General features: G+C 41.3%; 1 protein-coding gene across 2 annotated transcripts in view; it reads right to left on the reverse strand.

Moving 5' to 3' along the window:
* Positions 1 to 2,270: 2,270 nt before the first annotated feature.
* LOC133410383 (neuropilin-2-like) overlaps positions 2,271 to 25,101 on the reverse strand; it is a 91,558-nt gene continuing 68,727 nt past the window's right edge. Inside the window, exons 12-19 of one of the 2 annotated variants that reach the window (XM_061691495.1) lie at positions 23,334 to 23,408; positions 21,871 to 22,035; positions 17,483 to 17,751; positions 17,131 to 17,227; positions 15,893 to 15,925; positions 6,748 to 6,807; positions 5,144 to 5,453; positions 2,271 to 5,023 (exon numbers count right to left, since the gene is read on the reverse strand). In XM_061691495.1, the coding sequence (XP_061547479.1) occupies positions 4,993 to 5,023; positions 5,144 to 5,453; positions 6,748 to 6,807; positions 15,893 to 15,925; positions 17,131 to 17,227; positions 17,483 to 17,751; positions 21,871 to 22,035; positions 23,334 to 23,408 (1,040 nt within the window). In that variant the 3' untranslated portion in view covers positions 2,271 to 4,992. Of the gene's footprint in view, positions 5,024 to 5,143; positions 5,454 to 6,747; positions 6,808 to 10,482; positions 12,706 to 15,892; positions 15,926 to 17,130; positions 17,228 to 17,482; positions 17,752 to 21,870; positions 22,036 to 23,333; positions 23,409 to 25,101 lie in introns of those variants that run through there. The other variant, XM_061691496.1, reaches the window with a different exon arrangement.

Genomic DNA, 25,101 nt, shown 5'->3' on the forward strand with positions numbered 1-25,101 from the left:
CAATGTACATTTTTTACACCCCATTTAAAACGGTGTAATGTGTTTTCATAACACTTAATAAAAAACATTGTAAGAAATCATCAAAATAACGTAGTGGTCCAGAATTATACTGTAAGATACTTGACACACTTTTTTGTCTTGCTGAAATGAGCCTGATTCTCATATACATGCTGCTGGCCCAAAGGCGAGCGTGGCTTTGGTTACCACGACGACTCGAGGCGGAGCCAGTGACGGCTGCACTTTGACCCTTGAAACTCCAAAAGCGACCGTGGAGAACACGCGCAGCACTTCATCGCGAATTATAATTGCAAACGAATGTGCGGATCCAAGTATGTGGCGCATGAAGCAAACGCAAATGCCCTCCACCGCGAACGAATGAGTTCATGGGAAGAATGTGCTCGCGTGCACGACAATACTCGTACCCACGCCACACTCGGGAAAACACGCAAAAAAAAAAACTCAAAAGGAAGGAAACTCCCAGTTACCCAAAAAACCTAACACTCATCAAAAGACCTCTCATATGGGTCACAAAACCTCACACACGCACACACACCTTTCAAACACAACCCAAAATTTCTAACTCACACCCAAAAACCTTTCAAACAGACCAAAAACCATCTCACGCGCACACACAAAAACCCCTCTCACCCCCCAAAACATCTTACGCTCATGGGAAAAACACCACACACACAAAACCCCCCAAACCTCTCAACGCACACCCCTACAAACCTTTCATGCCAAACAACCCACTCCACAAACAAAACGCCCAGTCACCAAAAACTCCCAATCATCAAAAAAACTCACACAGAAAAAACTCTCTCACACACAAAATAAAACATCTCGCACAGATTTTTTAAAATCTAAGTGAGAGTCAAAAATTGTACGCTGAGAATTTTTTGGGAGTGTGAGTGAGGTCCATTTTTGGCCTTCACAGCACCTCACAGGCGTGTCCAGCGCCAATCAAAACAAAAGTCGGCCCCACCGTACATGTCCGCTGTGCAGCTCGCTAGTTATTTGACATGCGGACGTAATTGCACACTCTGGAGAAAGATCAATCTCGATCGCATCTTCGGTTGTTTAGCCTTTATTAAATAATAATAATAACATTAAAAAAAAGACATTTCTCTGTACAAATTCTACAAACAACAGTTTGACTTATCTGGCCAGTGCCATGTGTGTGTGTGTGTGTGTGTGTGTGTGTGTGTCCATCGAGACCGAGGAGGGAATACTATCCGGGACCCCAGAGACGAAACTGTTTGTCTCCACGTGAGCATAGTCCGTCATGAGTAACGTCAAGTCCATCGTGAGAGAAGGAGAGAGAGAGAATGCATGCTTCCAAGGCACTTGGAAACCAGTCCAATAAGCACACGCGTTCCATCGTGGCCAACGCATGGAGCTCGGAGAGGCAAAACAAAAAAAAGAGACGCTTTGAGCTTCCCAATAATTAATAAGCAAATTCCCAAAGGAAAACCCCAAATAATTCCAGCCTCAATCCTGGTTTTCAGACATCCTCGTCCTCACATGCCACCAGCATATGGTCAGATGCGTTTACATGCACGGAATCCTCCTCGTTTGTCATACGCGCACCGCAATTTTCGCGGGCGAGGAAATTGAATATTAACCAGCGCAATGACTTCCTGTTGCGCTCATACGGCGCCATCATGAAAAAGGTTCTTACTTTGAACCGAGGAACATTATGCTGTAATAGTATCATGCGGCCCGACATATAGAAACACTCAAGAGTGGAATGGGAAATGCCGAGTCAGTGCATACACTTGACAAGTTCACATGCTTGGATTTGGACTGGGGAATCTTCAAGAAGAGGGGTGGGCCAACTTTTGCTCTCGAGGGCCACATTCGGTTTTTAAAACAGACAAATGGGCCAGCTCATTCAAGTTAAAATGTGGATGTATTTCAAAAAATAAAATAAAAATAATTCATGCTTAATTTTAGTATTTAGAATCATTTTTGTCAGAATTCAAATATTTTGGGGGAAATAAAATGTATTTAATAAATGCATATTACTGGCGTCAGGCGGAAACCTTGCATCTCCAAAACCATCATTTTTCAGGAAACTCCCCAAAACAGCCATGATTGTTTTCAACACTTTAGATTCAATCATTTGTTATAAAAAAAAAAAAAAAAAATACAATAAAAATAATAATAATAACATACCCACGTGGGGATTGACAATTTTCCAAGAAATATTGATTTGTGAAAAATATCAACGTGACCAAATTTGGACACAGGCGGTTTCGGACCGACACGGCGATATGCAAATTGTTTATTTTAATTATCATTTACAATGAAGCAATAAACAACGTATTTAGATAGATGAATAAAATGAAAAGAAAAATACGGATAAAAACATGTTAATTCAGCAATTTTAAGGAAAAAAACCAAAACAACCAAATTGTCCATTGATAGAGTAAGTCAGGGGTTTCAAACTCATTTTTGACGCAGGCCACATTTCACTCAGATGGCCATTATGATCATGGAAACCATTTCAATGTATAATCGCCTCATCATATTGTTACATATAGACACCAAATTGATGGATAAAATAACATTAATAATAGCTTTGAAATCTGAAGTAAAGTTTATTCAGCGACTGTATTAAGCAATTTGTTTTAAAAAGAGTTTGGGTGACTAAAAATGCTTGCAATATCTCAACATTATTAAAAGTGAAGCCATTTTGCAATTTTTGGTACAGATTTGAGCAAGAACCATGAAGTAAATGCACACGATTTGCTTTACCGGCCCACAGAAAATAATTTGGCGAACTGGATCTGACCCCCGGGTCATACTTTGCCGACCCTTGTTATTGAACCGTCAAGGGGCCGTAAGCAGATATCGGTGTTTTGTTTCTAAAGACACTAAATATGTTTGAAGTGCTGGAAACAGATGCAAAGACTTAGAACAATATAGTGCTGAATTGTTGAGATATAGTTGAAGCATCTTTTTAACTGTTTGAATTGTCCTGATTTTGTGGGTGTGGCTAAAACAGAGCCCCGTGATATATTTTCCTCCCCCGCTATGTAAGTACAAAGTGATATCATGTCGTTTGGCTGCGCTCAGTTGTGAGCTAGCTGCGCTTAGCTTCCATAACAAGGCCCATTTAGCACTCGAGCTTGCAGTTAGCAAGCTAACAATGGCTGCACCCCGAAAATGCATCTTCACTGGATGCCTCAATTTACAGAAACACTCGGTGATGTTTTTTTTAAGCTCCCAAAAAAAGCGACGGCTTGACTTCGTAAAGACACATGAAGATGGCGTGATGAACGTCACCGCCACCAGCTGACTCTGCAGCGCGCATTTTACGACGGGTACTTTTGTAAACTCTGCCCAGAGACAACATGGCTTCGTGGGTAACTTGATACTAGTGAACGGGGCAGTGCCGACTGTCTAACTACCTGGGCTTCCTCCTACCGTCCCGCTGTCGTCAGGTGCCGTGTTCGGCTGTGACCTTATGTCACCGACAACGAGGGTAAGTTGACTTGCGTGCTCCTTTTTTATGATTATAGTCCACAATAACCCTTCAATTTTGAAGTTGAGCCTCCTTTCGTGGTTTTACATCGTATAAGCTATCACCCCCTCAGTATGTTTGATTCCTTTTGGCGCATCCATTCGACCGCCTCCCAGCTGTGAGGTTGGGGGTTCAACTCTGGCCTCCATGTGTGGAGTTGCACGTTCTTCTGTGGGGTTTCTGGGTCCTCCAGCTTCCTCCCTCATTCTCAAAGCATTTATGTTCGGTTCCTTGAAGACTATAAATTACCCGTTGTGATTGGCTGTTTGTCTACATGTGTGCCGTGTGATTGGCTGGCAACCGGTCGAGGGTGTACCTCGCCTCTCGCCCCAAGTCAGCTGGGATTGGCTCCAGCTCACCCGTGACCTAGCTAATTAATGACAAAGGTTTCTCGTCCTGTGTGTAAACATGACATCATCTCTCCGTCCGTCTCCGCCCCCCCGCCCAGCACTGGCCCTCCGTGACGGCTACCCTCTGATGCAACGTTTTCTGCAATTAGCTTAAGGCTCGATTGTGTGTCCAAGAAAGGTTCCGTTCTCGTCCTGCTCTTCCCTCTTTTTGACTCCCTCGTGCACGGACACGCAGCTCTTTGGCAATCCATAGGTTGCAATAAAAAACATCATTGACATTTAGTTCACACTGTGTCATCATACAGTCCGAAAAACCAAAATAGACATATACTGTATATGTAGTATATAGACAAACTATAGAATCTAAAGCACAGCTCCATAACATCGTGTTAGATTTTAGACTTTCCATCTGCTTGTACCTGTCTTCATTTAGAGTCATGGAAAACGTGCCAAGTTAAGACCAAAGAAATTCCAACACAATGCTAAAATAAATCAAGTCAAAAAATGCTCTCCAAATGCAACCTTTCCCTCCAAGTCTAAAACTGAACAAAAACATTTACCGTTACTCTTCTATGCCACTGGTTTCACAATGCGCACACCAAGGGTGGAAAAAACAAGCCTATGGCAAGCTAATGGACTTTTTCAAACAAACAGAACTCATACTGAAAATTGAAAAAACAAAACAAACCAAAAATTCCCCATAAAGTCATTTGATATCTGTTAAAGTTCTTTAGGACAAAGGCATTCGCTTGATATGTGTTGTTTTCAGTACCCACTTCAGCTTTCAGCATGCCATCTCTTTTCTCCATGTTCCGGATGAGGACATTATTTGACTTGGTTTTGCCTTTTCGTTTGGTACTAAATCATGGTAAACCCACTCAGGCGAATGGTCACGTCACCTTTGGAACCTGCCATCCGAGGCCTCCGTGTTCAGATTGTCGCAGGTGCTCCTGTTCGCCTTCTCCTTCGCGTCCTTCCAATGGGTCAATATTCAAAGATACATCTGTCACTCATATTCATTCCATCATTCGTTCATCAGAAGCAAGCAGGCGCTCTCCTACAGGCGGAGGAGATTTGGGACCGTAGACCACCAGGTTTACACCCTCAGGTTTGGCCTCACAGCGTTGAAGGTGAATCGCAGTTCTTCCTGGCACACAACATCCAAGCAAAGATAAAACACACAGTGCTTCTCCGTCACATTTCTTCATATAAAATAAAAACAAGTTGCGAAGGTTGGCGGTCCTTTCTTTAGGCTTCCGAGCAGCACCTCTGCTGGTTGATCTTCACTTTGTGCTTGATGCCGTCGTACAGCTCGAAGTTGTAGTTCTCTAGCGTGGTGGAGGAGCGCGACGAGAGGCCACCGTACGAGCACGTGCAGTAGAGCATCAGCCCGGCGCAGACGGCGCCCAGCAGAACGCCCAGAGAGCTCATTACGATGATGGTGAGCAGGATGGGGTCCAGGGTGTACAGCCAGGCGTTGTCCTTGTCCCGTTCGGACACCAGGGTGACCGAGGAGGGGTCCGCGTCGGCCGAGGCCGGCGTGGAGAAGGAGGACGGCCACCCGGGAAATAGATATTCTGCGGGAGAAGAAAACACGGGTGAAAAACAACGCTGCAATTAACATTGGACAGCCATGTACCTCGACACGCAATGGACGTAATCAAATGTATTAAAATGGACAAACATGATCACGTTTAATAGGGTAGATTAATCAGATGATATTAGTTCTTTTCAAATCAGCCGATTTTTTTGTCTTTTACACATTAGCACATGATAACATAAGGCAAAGATAGAAATATCCATCCATCCATCCATTTTCTTTACCGCTTCTCCTCACTAGGGTCACGGGCTGCTGGGGCCTATCCCAGCTGTCTTCGGGGGGAACCGGTCACCAGCCAATCGCAGGCCACATAGAAACAAACAACCATTCACACTTACATAAGGGCAATTTAGAGTCCTCAATCAACCTAGCACGCATGTTTTGGGGATGTGGGAGGAAACCGAAGTGCCCGGAAAAAACCCACGCAGGGACGGGGAGAACATGCAAACTCCACACAGGCGGGGCCGGGGATCGAACCCCGGACCTCAGAACTGTGAGGCAGATGTGCTAACCAGTCGGTCACCGTGCCGGCGATAGAAATATTCAAACAAAAAATATAAAATTAAAACATTGGCAAAAAAATAAATATATAATAATAATAAAATAATAATTTTTGCCGATTTTTCTCTATGTAGTAAAGTTAAACAAAGTACTGTAAAACAGTCAAATGTTCTGCCTGTGATTCATATCTTTATTGCTGTACGCATTAAGGCACCAAATAAGTAGCGTTTCGGCTGGCTCGCTCAGTGTAGATAGTTCATCTACTAGTGCACTGATTTGTCTTACTAGTGAGGACAAAGCGAGTACTCGTACATGGCCCTTAAGCCAAATTGTTTGGTTTCTCGATCTGCCTGGAACACATGCTCACAGTATCGGGTTTTAGGCACCACGGAAACATTTATGTGTGTGCCTTTGCACGCAGATATTGTCATTTGGTGCCAAATTTAGCACAAAGAAATGACTTGCACATGTATGAAAATTGTTCTGACACGGATGATCCATCCATACAGTTGACAGATACGCACAGTGGATGTGAGCGAGAGTAGGATGCGTGGCTGTCATGAAACGCACACTTGCTGTGCTCCGTCACCCTCTCACTTTCATTTTCTGTTAAATCTGTCTGTCTGTCACTGTCACACAGGCTTGCTTTCTTTCTTGTTGAGGACTCGAGGCAGAGCCACGGGCGTGCGCCCTCTCGCTCCGCTCTCTCACTTTGACTTAAAAGAGCTTGTATGGCCTCAGGTGGAGAAGAGCGCTCTTTCAAAGCTCACCTTCATTCACAGAGGGTTTGCTGAAGTCGGTATCTTTTCCGAAATCCATCGGCCTGGGATCTGTACAAACACACGAGAGAGTAGTCGTATCGTTTAGCGCAGCACTGAGAGTCCACATAAAAGATCAGTCTCAGCCTGCAAGTAACATTTGCAGATGGAATACTACCTGTAAGAAGGCAGAAACTAAAAAAGCGTGACAAGAAAGGCAAACAAAAAATATCACTTTTATTACCTACACGTGGACATGAATCTCAACACAAGCATTTGTGAGGCAACTTTAAAAGCACACTTGTACACTTCCATTCAGGTTTTGTTGGGAAAGGTTTCGTAGACATGCGGCTGACAAGCAAAATAGATTTTCAAAAGATGCGGAAGTCATTCAATTCAGTTATGAGAGGTATAAAAAAAAAAATATATATATATAAAATAAAACAGAGCTTCCTTTCAGTAAGATAAGGTCTGCTGAAAGCCCTAAATACCAAAAATTCAATAAATAATACACTTACACAATCAATGTACAGTAGATGTTTCCCAAACACCTCTGGAATTAACTTAATTAATAGAGACAAGGATTGCTATACAGTGTAGAATTCAGGGGTGGGCAAAGTATGGCCTGCGGGCAGTAGCGGTTTCTGGTACAGTCCCCTCCAAAAGTATTGGAACGGCAAGGTCAATTCCTATGTTTTTGTTGTATACTGAAAACATTTGGGTTTCAGATCAAAAGATGAATATGAGAAAAAAACAGAAAAATGCATTAAAATGTATTTGGAAGAAGCTTCATCATGCAACAAGACAATGAGCCAAAACATTTCAAATGATGAATGCAACAGTCTGGCTTGATGATACCATGAAATGAAAGCTGGAATTCTGAACTTTTGTTTCATATTCAACTTTTGCTCTGAAAGCCAAATGTCTTCAGTATACTCAACTTTGGCTCACCGAGCATTTTCTTTTTTTTTTTTACGTGTAAACTTTATCAAGAGTCCTTTAAGATTTGTTGCCGTTAATTTAGCCATTTTTCCTACAATTGCTTAATCAAAATGTATGCATTCATTTTTTATTCATTTCCTCTTCATTTAACACATTACGTAATTAACCCTAACTGACATTAGCAATAAAATAAAAAATAGCATTTTAAAAAGAAATACTGTACATTAAAACATTTATTTTATTAAATTATTGAGAATGAAATTCAAATGAGAATGAATTATTATTATTTAAATAAACAATTTTACATACATCAAATTCAGATCTGTCTGTTTGAAAAATGAAATGTGGCCCTTGAGTATAAAAAGTATGCCCACTCCTGCTGTAGCTCAATAAACATGATCGCAACATTGCATGTATACCCAAAAGGAACTGCATTTTTGAAAAATGATATTGGTAAGTAGACAGTATATTAACCATTCCACAAAGTACAAGTGACATTAAATGGTGGGACAAAGAAAATACCCCATTACAGCGTTATAGGTACTGACGATGCACAGAAATCTTTTTATTAGGATCATTAAAGACATTGAGACAACATGGATGAATAGTCACCAAATGTGAACATACAATAATGTAAAAAGTTGAGATAGGAGCGCCTAATGCCAAAATCAAAGCTCCTAAAACTTCCCAAAATGTCAAAAAGTGACTCAAACTGTAGTTGTAACAAGAAAGTCAACAAAGTGCAGCGCTAACACAGTGGAGTTTAAAAAATAAAAAATAAATAAAAAGATTTTTTTTAAAAAAAAAAAAAAAGGAAAAGTGCACACTGGAGTAGTAGATAAACGATGATTACAATGATGAGAAAACACGGAAGCAGCGCGTAATGGTTAATTATAATGTTTAATTACAACCTTTAAATGTGTAACTTTCGGGAGGACTGCCTGATATAATAAAGAGTACATCAAAATGAGGGTACAGTAGCAGCAATACTACTGTACAGCGGGACAACAAAACTCAAAAGTGAAGCTGTTCGGACACACTTGGGGCGACTGTTGAACGCTCACTAATGATGGCTTTTAAAACCTGTCAGGCTTCCCCCTGAGCGCACTCCACACAGTGGTGTGGAAGCAGCTTCAACCTCCCCGCAGCTCCAATTAGTGAAGACAGACGAAGAGAATACGATGAAAACTTTTATCTGGCAAAGGCATTCAGAAATACTGTAGCTGTTTGGCATCATGCACTACAGTGGGTTGGAGGAAGAGAAATAGGCTCGTTGAAGGGCCAGAAATGCTTACTACTGTTTTTCTTTTTTTTTTTTTTTTTAATAGAAGTAATCAACTCCATTAACAAATGAGAAATCTTAAAGGATTTCCGAGTGGTCTGTGATTGAAAAATGGAAGATTGATTTCAAAGCACTGAAAAATGGCATCACATTTGCTAAACCTTGCAAAAAAAGTTGAATACAGGAAAACGAAAACTGCACGGCTAAGGTAACATAAATATGGCCCATATATCATTCCTCCATTTGAATTTCAGACCGGTATTGATCGGGTTATGGCACCGGGGTGCTCCAAGGCTATATTACGTGTAAATCATCGACGGGTCGATGAACCAATCTGAAAGGATGCAGGAGAACATGGCCGGAAAATCCAAATAACTCAAACATGCAGGTTGAGTCAAGCCCAAAACTGCATTTTTATGACATACACCGGCCCAATGCAGGATCCGCAGAGTTTGACACTGTGTAAAATCATGATTTAATACGATAGATTTAATAGCTGCGGTGTGTTGCTGAAGTGCGAGTGCGAACAGTGTGTGTCCTTTGCGGCCAGTCTTTTTTTATGGCCTTTTGTGTTTCAAACAAGCTGCCCTCCTCTTTGAGCTCGTTCCTTCCTTCAGTCCAAACCTCAAACTGCCTCCCTGTTAGTCCTCCATGAAAAATTGAAAAAAATATCTATCTTTAGAAAGCAAAGAGAGCAGTTTCTCTTCTGCTTTCATCTAGCTTCATTCTTTGGAGGAAAAGCCATCTCTCTTAATGGGCCCTTCGCCGCTGAGAGATTTTTGCCTCTTATTTTCTCTCCCGTGTTTTATACTGGAAGGATTTGCAGCACAGGGGGAAGAAGCGGAATAAGAACAGAAGGGTTTAATAAAAAGGCCAAGGGATTCAAGCATGAACATAATGATGTTGGGAGAAAACACAACACAAAGGTGGTGCGCAGCTGGAAAATCTTGAAAACCCCCCAAACAACTATTGCAGGATACAGCACATTTCAATATAAACAAGGTATTTAAAAAAAAAAACAAAAAAAAAAAACAATCAGGATTTTGTACCGACCAGATTTCAGGTGAATGAAGGACAAACGTTAGCTGTTACAACCTCTGACATCAACAAAAGTCTTTTAAGACTGTATAGAGTTTGGACGTTACAGTACATACAGTTTAGGCACATTAGAATAGCACTGTGAAGATTCATTTTTTTGTTAACACGGGACTGTATTTAGATTTTTTACAATAAGTGTAAAACATCCAAATCACTGGAAAACTAAAGCGTGGAACTCTATCAGTGATCACCGGTGTAGAAATATAATTGAAAATGCGAGTACCGTAAGTGCTAAAAAAAAAACCACACACACACACACACACACACAAAACATGGATGAACATTCAAAGTCAATAGGTTCCTTTGAATAAAAATTCAACTGTCTTGCATCATCGTTTGAAAGTTATAGGGTTGTTTGTTTCACGAAAATGTGACATCTACTGATCCTGAAGGTTGAGACCAAATCCTCCTACTTTACGGGGCTGTACAATAATAATAATTTAGAAGTTCAAAACAGTTCTGGAGTTAATCTAATATAATCAGTAAGAAAATATGATAATAAAAGTGTCAACAAAGTTTTAAGATAAAGGCTTAAAGGCTCGGGAGGTACAAAGGTCACAGCGTATGCTTGGTCTCATCCAATGAAGAAAAAGCAAAACGTTTTGCCCTTTACCAACCAATTAATCAACCTAACACCGACAACAATGTGTAAATATAATATCTGCAGCCTCAGACAGTCAAAGATGTATATAATTCTCTTTTTGTGGTTCATTTCATTCACTGATCACACAAAGATGCAGAAACAGGCTTTAAGTCATCCATAGGAGGCAAATGTCCATTAAACACTGAGGCGCAACTTTTTAGACATCAATAGGTTGTATTTTGTATTTCTTTTTGTAAATCATTTAAAATGCATATCTAGGCTGTGTTATTTCATGTGCTGTAATGTGTACGTGCATATGCTTTGGACATTTTGTTGCCAAGTGTGTGTCTCTTAGGCTAGGTCCACATTTATGTCCCCCCTCAAAAGCGTAGTCCACATCAGTGCTGTATTAAAAAAAAAAAAAAAAAAAAAGTCTATGTCCATGTGACAACACATTTGAACCAAAGCAACTGGTGGCGCTACCGTTTTAGCCGATCAGAAGGCCGAAGAAAGACAACTGCGGAAAAGGCACATTAACACAAACAAATAATATGTGACAGTGTGAGTGAATATCACAAATAAAGAAACACAAATAAATAAAGGTCTGACATTACACAGGAGGTGGCTTCCACATCTAAATTAAGATGACAAAAACTAAACTTTGGACAGTCTAAAACATAGGTGCCAAACTCAAGGCCGGGGGGCAAGATCCAGCCCGCCACATCAATTAGTGTGGCCCGAGAAAGTAAATCATGTGCGTCAACTTCAGGTTTCTTGCTAAAATACCACAATTGATTGAGAACTGCAAGCATTTTTTGTTACTAGTCCCCCTTGTAAAATAAAATTCATAATAGTATATAATAGAACAGTGTTCATTAGCTGCTGATTACAAAACTAGTTATCCATCAATGTGTTGTGTATTTGGATTAAAATGAGGTGATTATACATTTATATAGTTTCACAGTCATAACGGCCCTCTAAGGGAAACCATAACTATGATGTGGCCAGTGCCCAAAATGAGTTTGACACCCATGAGACAAAACAAAACAAAACAAAAAAACAAAAAACAAACAAAAACACACTTCGACTCTACAGTGACGGACCACAGGAACAACATACATGACATAGTCAATCATTCACTGCTGGAAGTGGAAAGTTAGCTCTGAGTCTTTTTCTTAGCTTTATCCCTCTCTTTTTGTCTCTCAAACACCGGCTTCTTCTCATCCCCCCCAAAAAGAAAGGTCTATTTCCATGTAGTACATGAAACCTGGACAGGTTATTAGGTGTCAGGCAGGGTCCATGCTACAGATAAGAGTGGAGCAGACAGACATATCCTGCTCTGAATTTCACTGAAGAAGAACAAAAACAAGTGTTGTGAGAACAAATGTGTTCCGTGGTCTGCTCCATTTCAGGTTGACGTACAGTAGCTCAGGTCAAAAGATGCTCTCAATGGATGGCAGAAGTGGTCATTAAAAGCCAACTGAAATCTGACAGTTGTGAATTGTTCTTCTCTCATCAGTGTGACCGCTCCTCCCGAGCAGGAAGCGGAAACGAAGATGCATCCCGGTCGGTCTGTTACGACATTCATCCGCGACAGGGACGTATGTGTTTAAATGGCGACTCAGCTGAATGCGGCCTTCCAGGAAGTCCTCGTGCCCTTCAAAATAGTGCAAGATTCTCAGGCAGTCCAGATTTCAACAATGGGAATCACAGCAGTCGTTTTTCTCCTGTCCGATGACCAACATGGTTTCAAGGCTTGGCTCGCTTTGTGGGTGAGGCGGGTTTTGGTTGGTGTTGTGGTTGAGATTGCAGCTGGAGTTTTGGTTGTAGAAGCAGTTTGGGTGGTTTAGATGTTGGCTGTTGTGGTACATGACCGAATGATGATGGCTACCGCTGGTCTTGGTGGACCCCCAGCGGTGCCGACAGCAGCACAACACCACTGCCACAATTACAGTAACCAGCAGAAGGAGGGCTCCTCCTCCCGCTAACAGGTAGTACCAGTGGGCAGCAAAGGTCTGCACCGCCACTGTGTCTACAGTGGGCTCCATCCCAGACATGGCACCCCCTGGGGGGCAGGAGGACACATTACTGGTTGGGTCAGTGACGGTGGAAGGCAGGCATGCAGACTACACTGGGGGCGGGGTTAAAAGCTTCATTGACCACGAGTAACACCCTTGTCAATTCGTCAAACTGGAGCTCAGCAACCATGACATGCCTTGTGTCGTGTTAGAAAAATATGTGCCTTTGCACTCATAAATGTATTCACTTATCGTTTGTTTTAAACTATTTGTTTTAATGTGAGGATATGAAAGCAGATTGTGTTCCTCTCTCTCTGATTATCACTTTGCTGTGGGACAAAGCAGGATGTCTGTGGTTGGGGTGCGGCAGTTGCATGAGGCATGTTGCATGTTCACGTGAGGACATAGGACCTCGCCGAAGGAGAAAACGGCAGACACTTCTTAAAGTGACCATCAGGTTGTCTCCTTGCGTGCAAGTTTTTATTAAATTGTATCTCTCATTAGTCTCACCAGATAAGCTAACGCTTAGCCTAGCTTCAGCTATTCCGTCTCCTACTACTACTCTTTCTTTGTCTTCGGATTTTCTGGCAGTCTGGATGCCCTGTGGCAAAACACTGCCTCTCACAGGTCAGTCTTGGCACTACGACACACATCTTTATTTGGGGGAGGACTCACAATAATAGAAGATATCGTTATGGCTGTGGTGTGCTCTGTTGGTCATCTGGAGTACACGACACTATGTAAGATCAGTAACTACGCAGGTAGTTTTGTCGCATTTAAAAAAGATTGGTTAAGTTAAAAATCTGTAACTGTGTACCTACCCCACTTAACATAATGAAAACTACACTGACCACCCAAAGGAATATCGAACAAGTTTGAGCTACAAGGGCCTGGAGACAAAGGTATACTATTCAAGGTTATACTGTAAATGTTGTGTATCCTGCTTCAAGCATAGCTGAATACATGCTTCCTTGTGACAGATTCTCAATCATTTGTATTTTTTTTTAAAACAGAAGATTAAGCCATCGCAAGAGCAAAATGTACATTATGACTATGAGTTTACTCAAAATCAAGATGTTTTAACACGTTTTGTGCTGTTGAACCTTTCAAACAATTTCTGAGATCAGCTAAAAACCTTTAAAAATGATTTTTTTCCCCTGAGATTTAGACTTTTTGTGCTTCAATGTTATCTTGCTCTTTTAAAATTGGTTTGGCAAATGGTCAGTAATTGTAGTAGTGAGCAGAAATATTTGCACCTTGGTGCGATAAACATTATTGTGTGCATTATAAAGTTAGGTATCTTCTGCAGTAACAATTTGCAAACTCGTCTTCATCCCACAAGCAAGCGGAGTGCTTAAACATAAATTACTCCTTTGCGCTTCTTTTCATTAGAGTTTTGCATGATGCAAACAGCCAAAGCGTTGCTGCACATTGACGACGTGCAAATGCGCATGCCATGCGTTCAGCGCTGAGATTTTTGGATTTGGGCAGATGAAGGGGAAGTTATGTGGCGGCATTTACAAAAATGCAGCTTTGGGAGTAAATGAGAGGAAACTATGAAGGAGAAAAGGTGTAAGGCAGTTGAAGACTAGCTCCATTTTGCATCAGGACATTTCTTAAACTACTGTCAACTCACTATGAGGGAATGTTGTTTAAGCTGTACCCCAGTGATAAAGCTAGTGCAGTACAAATGAACACCTTAATCGTTTGCCATCGGGGAATGTTTTTCTGCAACAGATTTTTCTATAATGAACAGAAAATTATGGTGGCTAGTACTGTACATAAGCATAATTAGTGCTCAGGTAATCAAGATTTAATGAATAAGTACAAATTGTCACATTCATTCTCAACTAATTTCACTTAGGTCATTTCGAAACGCTGAGAGAAATTATTCCTTCCATAAAATAAAGGAATTTAAAGTCATCAATCAAGCACACAACGTACCTTCCAATCAATTTCCAACATGCTTTTGATGTTGCATATTCATTAAATCTCAACTCCAATTCAAATGTAAATACTTCCAACCCAAGGACTATATTGATTTCTTCTCCAACGCTTTATACATTTGAGAACACAGTCCCTGATTAAAGTGTTATAATCTGATTAAGAGTTAATGATCTTGAACGGGCCATCTGAGGGAACAGTGTCTTGATTGTAGTTCCTCCTTCGTTTTTACTATTTATAGGAAGGGAAGAAAAAAAAGCCCAGTGCTGACAGCAGTCAAACAATGTGTCTCATCTTTTCTCGCAAAAGCAAGCACGTAAAAACACTCCAGTGGCGTTTTTGTTTGTTTCTTTTCAAGACAGTCCTGCCAAGTTGAGACATTGGCATGTTGAAAACACATCCTGACGTTCCTCGGGATAGGCCAAAAGTTATTCATCTTTTTTTGTTTTTTCTGTCATGTCAGGTTGATGATGTGTGTACTATATTTGCTGACATCAGTATGTGTATCACCCTTAGATGAAACACATTTCCTACAATATTTACAACCATTCAGGCTCAACATAGCTGCAGTTGTATAAACAATGTGTGAAAATTGTCATCACACAGCATTGTGTTGTGAGCCAGTAATAGTGATCTATCGGTTATCCATCCAATTTCCAGTAAAAATAATTTACTATTGCTGTGTCTGCGAGCTAAAAAAAAAATGTTGTGAATCGTGTAGCTTTATTATGAGTCACATTCCTTTTTGTATTTTATCTTTGGCTGAAGGTAGAATTAAAAAATCTTCAGGCAGTAAGAGAGTGAGAATGTATAACAGTTTTCCTGGTGGCCTACCCAAGTGGACGGTGTCCCATCATTCCATTTCCTAATATTTCCTTTCACTATCATCTTCCACACAGTTGAGAGATTAAAACCATTCATATCAGACCGAAGACTCAGCAGTCTGGCGAACACCGTTCAAAATACATTTGGAAACTCTGTCACTGAGATGCACTGAAGACCTGACACACAACCAGCGTGCAGGGAAACATGCTCAAACATTGCAGTGAATCTTAAATTAGACGCTATATGTAAATTTTTAAGGTTAACTTTGAAATAACTGTGCAATGGTATAATTCAGTCATGAACACCTGTTTTTTTCCATCTGCTTCTGTGCAAATGAAACATTTCTTTATCTACTATCAAATGTCCACAACAAAGAAATGTAGGGCCAGTGCAGGGCTTGAAGCTGAGCTTAGCAACAAGCAGGAAGCACAGACATTTGCCAGAGGATATCTAACAGAAACTTACTTGTTATTTCAGGAGTCAAGGGGTGGAAAGGCTCTGTGGAAAGAAAGAAAATGACAATTTACTGAATTGAATTCAAAATGTGTCTCCATGTGCTGTAAAGGTTTAGCAGTTTGCCTATATTTCACTCACGTCATTGTTGTCTGCTTTCAACATGTCACACAGGATGATATTAAAATGGACGTTTTAGTATTTTCGTAAGCTCTGGTAGCACTGTAGTACTACTAGGATTTGTACTGTTGCTTTTCATGCAGACAGTTTGATTCCTGGCCTGCGCCTCAACACACTTCCAAAGGAGTTTTCCAGTGTTGCTCTCGAGCCCAGATAAAAAAATGTCAAAATAGAATGCCAAACAAATGATGGGAGGAGTCGAAAGGCAGCTACATTATTAGTATTATTAGTCAAAATTGAGGAGAAATGCAGCTTAGAGCCATATGTGGCTAATTATTTTATGAATTGTAATTTTTTGCTTCAATTTCAAAACAGTCCTTTTAACAATGGTGGAAAACGTGTTTGCATGTACTCATTGATGACTTTGCAGATGCTGGAAGTCACAATTGTAAAAGGCTGGGAAAACTGAAGATTTTGAAAGGGGAGGTGGATGTAAAAATATTGAAACGGACTGAAGTTTACAGCTTCATGTTAAATGTCAGGGGACAAGTTGGATTGATAAGGAGAGGAGCATGGCAATACAGGATGGAGTATGGTGAAGAAAACAAGAAAATGATAAAATTATAGGAGAAAGAATGAATAGGTCAACCTTGTCAGACATTTCAAACGGACTAACTGGTTATAACTTTGTTTGTGTGTCAGAGCATCTTACACGCAGACACACACACAGACAATCTCTCGCTCTCTCAAAATGTTGCTAGCAGGCGTTTTTCATTTGTTGTTTGAAGGCCTGTTGATGACCCAGACGGAGCGGGAAGGAAACATGAGAGACCAGGAGAAGAAAGGACGGGAATCGAAAAATTACAGGGTGGAATGATGCTGGAGAAAACTAAAGGAGAGAGATGTGTAATAAAAGATAAATCAGAATCATGCCCAACGGCAGTTTGTGGCCTAGTTTCATTTTTATTTTGCCTTCTTAATGCCTGTAAATGCAAAATATAATAATGAGTTTTCCTCATTCCGACTTGCTTGCATTTACTCTCTGGTGAGGGAAAACCATTGGCTTATTAGTGTGAGATGAAAAACAAATAGATACAGTCCATGAATGTCAGAAAGTTTTGAAGACTTACGTGTACACTGCTCCAGGTTGATGGTGTTGCTCATGTGGATGTTATCTATTCTGATGTGGCCTCTGGTCGGATACTCAAAAAAACCTTCAAACACCACCTGCAGCAGAGAACAAATAGTTATAGAGACCATGAGATCAATTGGATTAGAAATATATTCTGTATGAATCTCAAGTTCTAATGAGATCCTGTACATACAGTAAGCTGCATCAACAATTCTGCCATTTACAATTTCAGAGAGCATACTTTTAATAACATTTTTGTTTGTTGGTGTGCTGTGAGAATTTTCTAATGTACAATGGGTGCCGTACCTAAGGTGTAGTTTTAGTTTTAATATCACTAACGCTGTACCTACCTGATATTCCTTGGGGCTTTGTGGCAAAATGGTGCGGCCCTCCCTCCAGTGAGGCCCCTGATCTCCTTTCAAAGACCACAGAAGCGTCTCTTCCTGCTCGCTGTCCCTGAGCAGGACCCTCAGGCTTCCTAGCGCCTCCCCCTGCAGCTGATAATAAAAGACCAGGCAGAGCGGGCCTTGCTCGGGGGCCACCTCCGGGCTCAGGAGCCTGGCGCGCTTACGCTGGGTGTGGGCCCCCGCGTCCAGGTGGAGGTAGTTCCCTGAGAAATCTGCAGGACAGGAAGAGGCAAGTGTTATATTATTACTGGTACACACGTTCAGATACATGATACATGTATACATTCTTTTAATGCAAGAAAACGCTAAATAGAATCTAAAATATGCACGCTTCTATCCTGCTGCAGATCGATATAGAATCGGTCAAAGCAATTAATTTTACAGAAGGAAAAGAGGCCCGAGTGACTGTATCGTGGCTGGAAGTGGTTATTTGGAGCTGAGGGCATTACCGCCATCCTTCTGCGGTATGAGGCTAAGCCACAAATGAAACCACCATTTCATCATCGCCACTAATGGCCACGGCCACACACACACACACAACTCTTACAGACATTGATATCTATCTATCTATCTATCTGCTCAGACAACAACAACATATCACAGCTAATGAATAATGTATTTGGGTTGAGTTAACTCCGTTTCTCTACTTGGAGGCATTAAAAAGGGGACCTAAATTACAGTTGCTCATTAAGTACGTACATTTAGGAGAAAAAAAGTTGCTTTCCCCCCGCCCCTTGTCTCTGCTTTTGATCTTGGCCAACATACAAAGGAAGAGAATTAATTAAAACTCTCCACGGGCAAGCTAGGCGGAGACGCTCGGAGGGAGTGTATTAGTGCTCAAGTGAGTATGCATGTTCACATCATTTGTAGTTGTGCATCTTATTTTTATATCTGTGTACAACTGTCAGTTGTTATGAATGACTGAAATGTTAAGCACCTCGTTTGTATTTCTGATGATTAGTTGGTGCTGCATTTGTGCATGGGGAACCTCTCTGGGGTTGACTGGAGTGATATGCAGTGGATATAAAAAGTCTACACACCCTTATTCAAAAGCCAGGTTTCAAAACTTTTTCCAACATTAATGTGACCTATAACCTTGCAATTGAAAAGGAATACCATCTTTCCAAGAGGAAAGGAAAATTAAACAACAGATAATGTGGTTGCACAAGTGTGTACACAGTCTTGAAATTGTGGATGTGACTGTGTTCGGAATGAACCATCCATCCATCCATTTTCTGAGCCGCTTCGCCTCACTAGGGTCGCGGGCGTACTGGAGCCTATCCCAGCTATCATCGGGCAGGAGGCGGGGTACACCCTGAACTGGTTGCCAGCCAATCACAGGGCACATACAAACAAACAACTTTCGCACTCACATTCACACCTACGGGCAATTTAAAGTCCCCAATTAATGCATGTTTTTGGGATGTGGGAGGAAACTGGAGTGCCCGGAGAAAACCCACACAGGCACGGGGAGAACATGCAAACTCCACACAGGCGGGACCGGGGATTGAACCCCGATCCTCAGAACTGTGAGGCTGACGCTCTAACCAGTCGTCCACCGTGCCGCCGGAATGAACCGTTCACATTCAAACTCATGGTAAATGGGAATCCGCACACACCTGCCACCATTTAACGTGCCTCTGATGAACCCCAAATAAAGTTCAGATGTTCTATGAGGCTTTTCCTCACATTTTTGTAGTCACAACAGTCCACAGAGACCTTGCACAGCATCAGAGAGATGTTGTTATTCAAAGGTATCAGTCATGAGAAAAAAACGAAAATGACAACATTGGAACAGCACACCCCCCCCCCCCCCCCCCCATAAGACTTAACACTTGTGTAACCACATTATCTCAATTGTTTATTTTTACTTCCCAGTTTTTTCGAGTTGTACACGTTATAGGTCACAATAATGGTGGATAAACTTTTTAAATGTTTATTTATTTTTAATCACATAAACCTGGCATTTGAACGGAGGTGTGCAGATATTTATATCTACTGCATTACAGGTGCATCTCAACAAATTATGTTAGACAAGTTCATTTATTTCAGCAGTTCAATCAAAAATATGTTTGCCTAGGACATGCAGTTACTTAACATATCATATTACCATTGTAATTTTTTTGGGGGGGACCCTGTGCTTTTCTTTAATTCATGAAATAAGTGAGCATGGGTCACATTCAATTATGGTGTACTTGAGCACTTTATTCAACATATTCAATAGAAATTTCATTTTTTAATTCATGTGAAGGGCACACATCCACGAGCAGACAGACAGGAGTAATCAGACTTTCAGTCACTTGTGTGAACTTTGCTATAATTAATACATGGTGACACAATTACAGGGCAAAATAATGTTCAGGTCTGAAAAGGCAAGATAAGACTCCCATAGAGAGCTGACACCTATTCGACCTAAAGCAATTCAAAGCAAATGGTTTAGGTGTTTCAAATTGATATCCTAGTCAGTGGCAGTGAGTGGCTTTTTGCTGCTTTTATAAACTCCTTTCTTTTGCTTTTCAATTACAGGCATGTCTACCGTGGAGAGTCTCTTTCTATGAAAATCTCACCAGGGTATAAAATTCAGTCATGGCCTATCTGAGATCAAAAGGATCCTTTGTGAGCCCTGTTCTGTTCAGGTCGGGGTTTTTCGCTTTTAAAGCCGCTAAAATAGCTTTTAGTGACAAGCGCAGGGATTTGATCTGCATAGGGAGACAGCTTTCTGACAGGGTGCCTCGCACATGTGCTGTAGAACAAGACTTAATGTCATGTTGCTGTCTAACAGGAAACTTTCTCTCCCTTGCTCTATTATAGCCAAATTTACTTTCTCATAAACTCGTATACTTAGAAAGGCTTGAGCACAAACACGCGCGCGCACACACACACACACACACACACACACGTGCAACCCAGTCTATTCACAAAGGAGCTGTGCAGTCAACCTTAAAGTGTTTGGCTTTGATACACAAACAGAAAGCCTCGGTATACGGCAAGGTCACGTCTGTGTGTGGGAGGGGGCTCTTGAGTGTTCAATATGTGGGCCGACCCACGTTGGGTGGTTAAATATGTGTGTTTGTGTCTGCAAGAAGCCTCAGGGAGAGCTGGTGCGCTAAGGCTGCACTTCTGTCAGAGCCATCATCTGATTTATCTGACCGCTGTGGGCTCTGTGTGTGTGTGTGTGTGTGAGTACAGTAGTGCTCACGAGTGTGTGGACCGAAGGTTGGGTGATGCAGCAAGCGTGTGGTTGATGGATAAAACAGTGCAGGACTACCTCAGGCTCTCTTAATAAAGATGAACACATGAGAAAAGCACAAGTGACAGAAACAGGAAAAGTCTGTTAGAAGGCGCGATAACACTGACATGAAGAAGATGAATGGAATGTTGCACGAGATGACAGTATCCTCAAAATCAACGACTCAACTAAATAAATGACTGCATAGATCTGTGGTTCCCTGCCTCTGTTGAGCCAATTAAGGCACATATATTACCAAACAGAAATGTTATAAAAATGTAGGGCTGGTCGATTCATCGATTGAGTTTTTGGGTCAGGCCTGCTGACGGCCACTGTTTACACTGAAGACATGGCGATGAACCGACAGGAGCTACTTCACTAAATAGGCACAGTTTCATCGTTGCGCTGAATGCGATCAGGAAGGGAAAACTGTCGCTAAGAAATAGAAAACATGAGAAGAATTATGTTCATATTGTCAATTGCACTGAACATTGCAAAAGACTAGTTGTCCGTTTATAAGCCCACAAGTCAAAATGCTATTATTTCTTTATGATCGCTTTTTTTTCTCTCTCCCACACCATGGGCTTTGCGACAGCAAGTGACAGCCACTCTACTAGCAAGGCTCAGGCTCCATCACAGGTCATCATGGTAACAAAAGTTGGACTTGTCATTGGCCAAGCATTAACTGGGACGGGGTATGCAGTCACTCACTTGCATGAGACAGGGCCGCTCCCCAGAACTTGCTAATTTCAGCAAGACAATCTATTGAGGATGTTAAGTGAACTAAAAAGATTGATCCACAGGGTACTTTGCCCAAAGTATTATTATTTACACACACAAGAAAAATTTTAAATTGTAAAAAATAAATAAAAATAATAATAATTAAAGAAGCTCCATTAAACTTTCATGTCATGTCAGTGATACCTGACCTCCCACCTATCGATTTTCAAATGTTTTTACAAGAACCACAAGGCTTTGAGGCAGAGAATAGCCATCAAAATCTGGATTACACAGCCAGTGGGGTCACCCCTTTCATACATGGAAATATACTGAGTTAACTTTCTGAATAATCATATACCACATATGTACATTAAGTACTCACTCTCTGATCCCAGTGTCAGATCCAACCTGGTTTCATGTGGGCCATGACCGGCGGCGCCGCTCCTGGCCGTGTGCAAGGACCAGCTAACACCTGATTGGGGATCCGCGGACCAGCCGCACAGGCTCAGTTCAAAGTCACATACGGCCCACAATGACGGCGTGGTGGCTGCAACACAGACAACAACACAGAAGTGGTCAACTTTGATTTTTACGGATGAATCTGCTTTTACACCATGTCGCGCCAATTTCAACAACCACTAAAGTCCCTCTTTTCTTTGTTTTCTTTCCTTTCTGACATCTGTCTTAGCTAAATTATGCCGTAGCTTGCAGGGAACCATATTTGGCAACCGAAGCGTATGTTCCAAATGCGCATTGCATCTCCTAACATCTGACCAGCTTTTTTGGTCGAGCCGCATAAGGAACAAATCCATATAATAAAGATAATCCCGAAATATTACCAATGGGAATCAAATATAAAATGTCAGCGATAGTTTATAGGTTAAGTGGCCTGAATTCCATGTCGTTAGCGCCGGTTCAGCTACCATTCCGTGACCGTGTGAATGTGAGTGTGAATGGTTGTCTGTCTCTACTGTGTGTGCCCTGTGATGGACTGCTGACCAGTCCAGGGTGTAGTCCGCCTTTCACCAAGTCACTTGGGATTGGTTCCAGCTCCATGAGACACTGAACAGGAAAAGCCGTGTACGTTGTAGAAAAAAAATGGATGGAATAAAAATATAAACATGTTCATTCAACATATGAATTCTATTTATTCTATATAGAAGTTAAAAAGTCTTGTAATGTACACCAATAATCAACAAAGGTTGACTGACATTTTTCATAACATTATACGAGTGCCCTATAAAGGTTTAAAGGAGACGACCTGGTTTCATTGATATTCAACGCTCTTAAGAGTATATTATAACCTTTCAATAAATTGGGACGAGCATGAATATTTCACTGAAACGGGGAGAGAAAGAAGATTATGAAGGAAATCAAATAAAATGTAATATTACAGTTGAAGAAATAAAATGTATGTGCTTTTACATGCTCGAAAATAACATTACCCAGTAAGATTACTTGCCAGACAGAAGCCGCTCTTTGTCATATTCATCATAAGTCTGAGTGTGAATATGTGAGTGTGTGTTCGTGAACATGTTTGTGTGAGTGTGTGCGTGAGAGAGAGAGAGAGAGAGAGAGAAAGAGAGAGAGAGAGAGAGAGAGAGAGCCAGAGAGAGAGGATGTGAGGTCTGGTTCCTGTGAGATCCTATTTTCACTCACACAGAGCTTCATCGGGGACTTTTGATTCCAACAGACTTCAAAGCCCAAAGACCCAGTGGTGCACAATGACATCATCAGATTGACCTTAGTGTGCTGGTTGCATGATTGTGGAGTGTGCGTGTGTGTGTGTGTGTATACCCAAAACACCCCAAACGTGTGCATGTGTATGCGTGTGTGTATATTTACCAGGTCTCATTGCTGCAGTGGACCTTTCCACCTTGGGCAGCGTGGGGGTTGCTGTGTCAGGCACAGTGGTTGTTTCTGCAAACAAGGAACACACAAATGGAAAAGTAAAAAAAGGTTTGATCACACTAATGCATTACATAACGTTAACGAATAACATTTACCTTTGAGCACCACTACTATGAGTTTATTTGATGTAATGATGTTTAATCTAAAGTGCCTACAAGTACATTCTGTAAAATGTATTTATTGCTGCGCTCTTCACTGTGGGGCTGACGTCGGGACTTGCCGCACACGCGCACACACACACACACACACACATAATATGATAGATGCTGCACTCACAGCGACCTTGGTGTCAACGGGTGTATGATAAATCAAAGAGTGGTGCAAACACCAGCACATCAGCTGTGGGCTTTGTCAGGAAACGACATTCTGGGCGCGATAACCACTTTTCCAGAGTTGCTTCTTTAAACACCCGCCCAATGTTTAACCTGCGCCCCCTTTCACAGTCGCGTACACACCACTGTAAGTGTCTACATATGTTTATCTGCTTCCTTTCACCAAGTTATTTTCAGGAAAGTACTGTCTCTTATCTTGTCTCTTTCACTCACTTTTTTTTTTTGCAAAACCTGCACCAGCGCGCACACACACAGATACGCGGATTTAAGTGTAAACTACTTATTTCTTGCCTCCTGAGGAATGTTGAATGTGGTCTGCATGTATCATTCATACTGTATGTTCTTTCAGCCACAGTTTCTCACTTGCTGTCTGCTGTGGTCTGATGGCACCTGCACACAGCAACCCAATGTGTCACAGAGGCTCGTGGATTAACTTTTTATGTACTGAGAGTTTTCACAACTGAGGATTTGTCTATGTGATGGTCGAAAACTTTAGTTACAAGTACAATTAATAATCTTCTTGACAATAAACTGGTTGGGAATGACCATTTATCTGTTGTAATCAGCCGTTTACACGGCTGATTCTGGATTGTTATGAGGTCATCGCGCAGTGGTAAAGTCGATTTGTTGACAAGTTGGTTTAACCCAACGTATATTTTATATTGTTTCGTTTGTGGTGTGCTGTGTTGTTCATCTCGAGTACAGCACACACTATAAGAGCAATAAGCACACACTTGGTGATTTTTTTTTCTGGTCACGTGTGGGGTCTTTAACATTTGAAAAAGATGTATGTGTGTAACCCACTTCAAACAGGGTTTCATTTTATGGATCCTTTCCAAAAATCAGTAGAGGTATGCATTAGTATGCATTTTATTTTATTTTTTAAATAAGTGATCGGGATGTTACCACTTTTCCACACCCTTCTGCTTCAGTACCAATGATGTACCAGTACCATGACTGACAGGCCCGAGAACATAATACTTTAAATTTGTGATATAATTAATTTTGTCTGTTGATTGGTTATTAGAATTGTTGCTGACACAAAGTTTATTGCTCTAAACTGTACCTTGCAGAGATTAATTGAACTTCAACATTATGACATCATCTGATGCAAATTTATTTGAGTCATACATAACACCTCGGGGTTTATAGATTGTACCCACAATGGAATGATTTTTAGTTCAACAAAATATTCAAATTAGTGTCCTGAAACACACGTGACACGTACGCTGTCACACACCGGAACAGATTTTAAAACAGGATAAATAGCTCCCGGCAGCTGACATTAAACTCTTTTAATTTGGTGCCCTTTACCTCTGTAATTAGCCCCCCGTGAGGAGGGGAAAGAGGAAGTGAGCATCGGGAAGGGC

This window comes from Phycodurus eques, chromosome 12 (genome assembly GCF_024500275.1).
Source record: "Phycodurus eques isolate BA_2022a chromosome 12, UOR_Pequ_1.1, whole genome shotgun sequence".
Taxonomy (NCBI): Eukaryota; Metazoa; Chordata; class Actinopteri; order Syngnathiformes; family Syngnathidae; genus Phycodurus; species Phycodurus eques.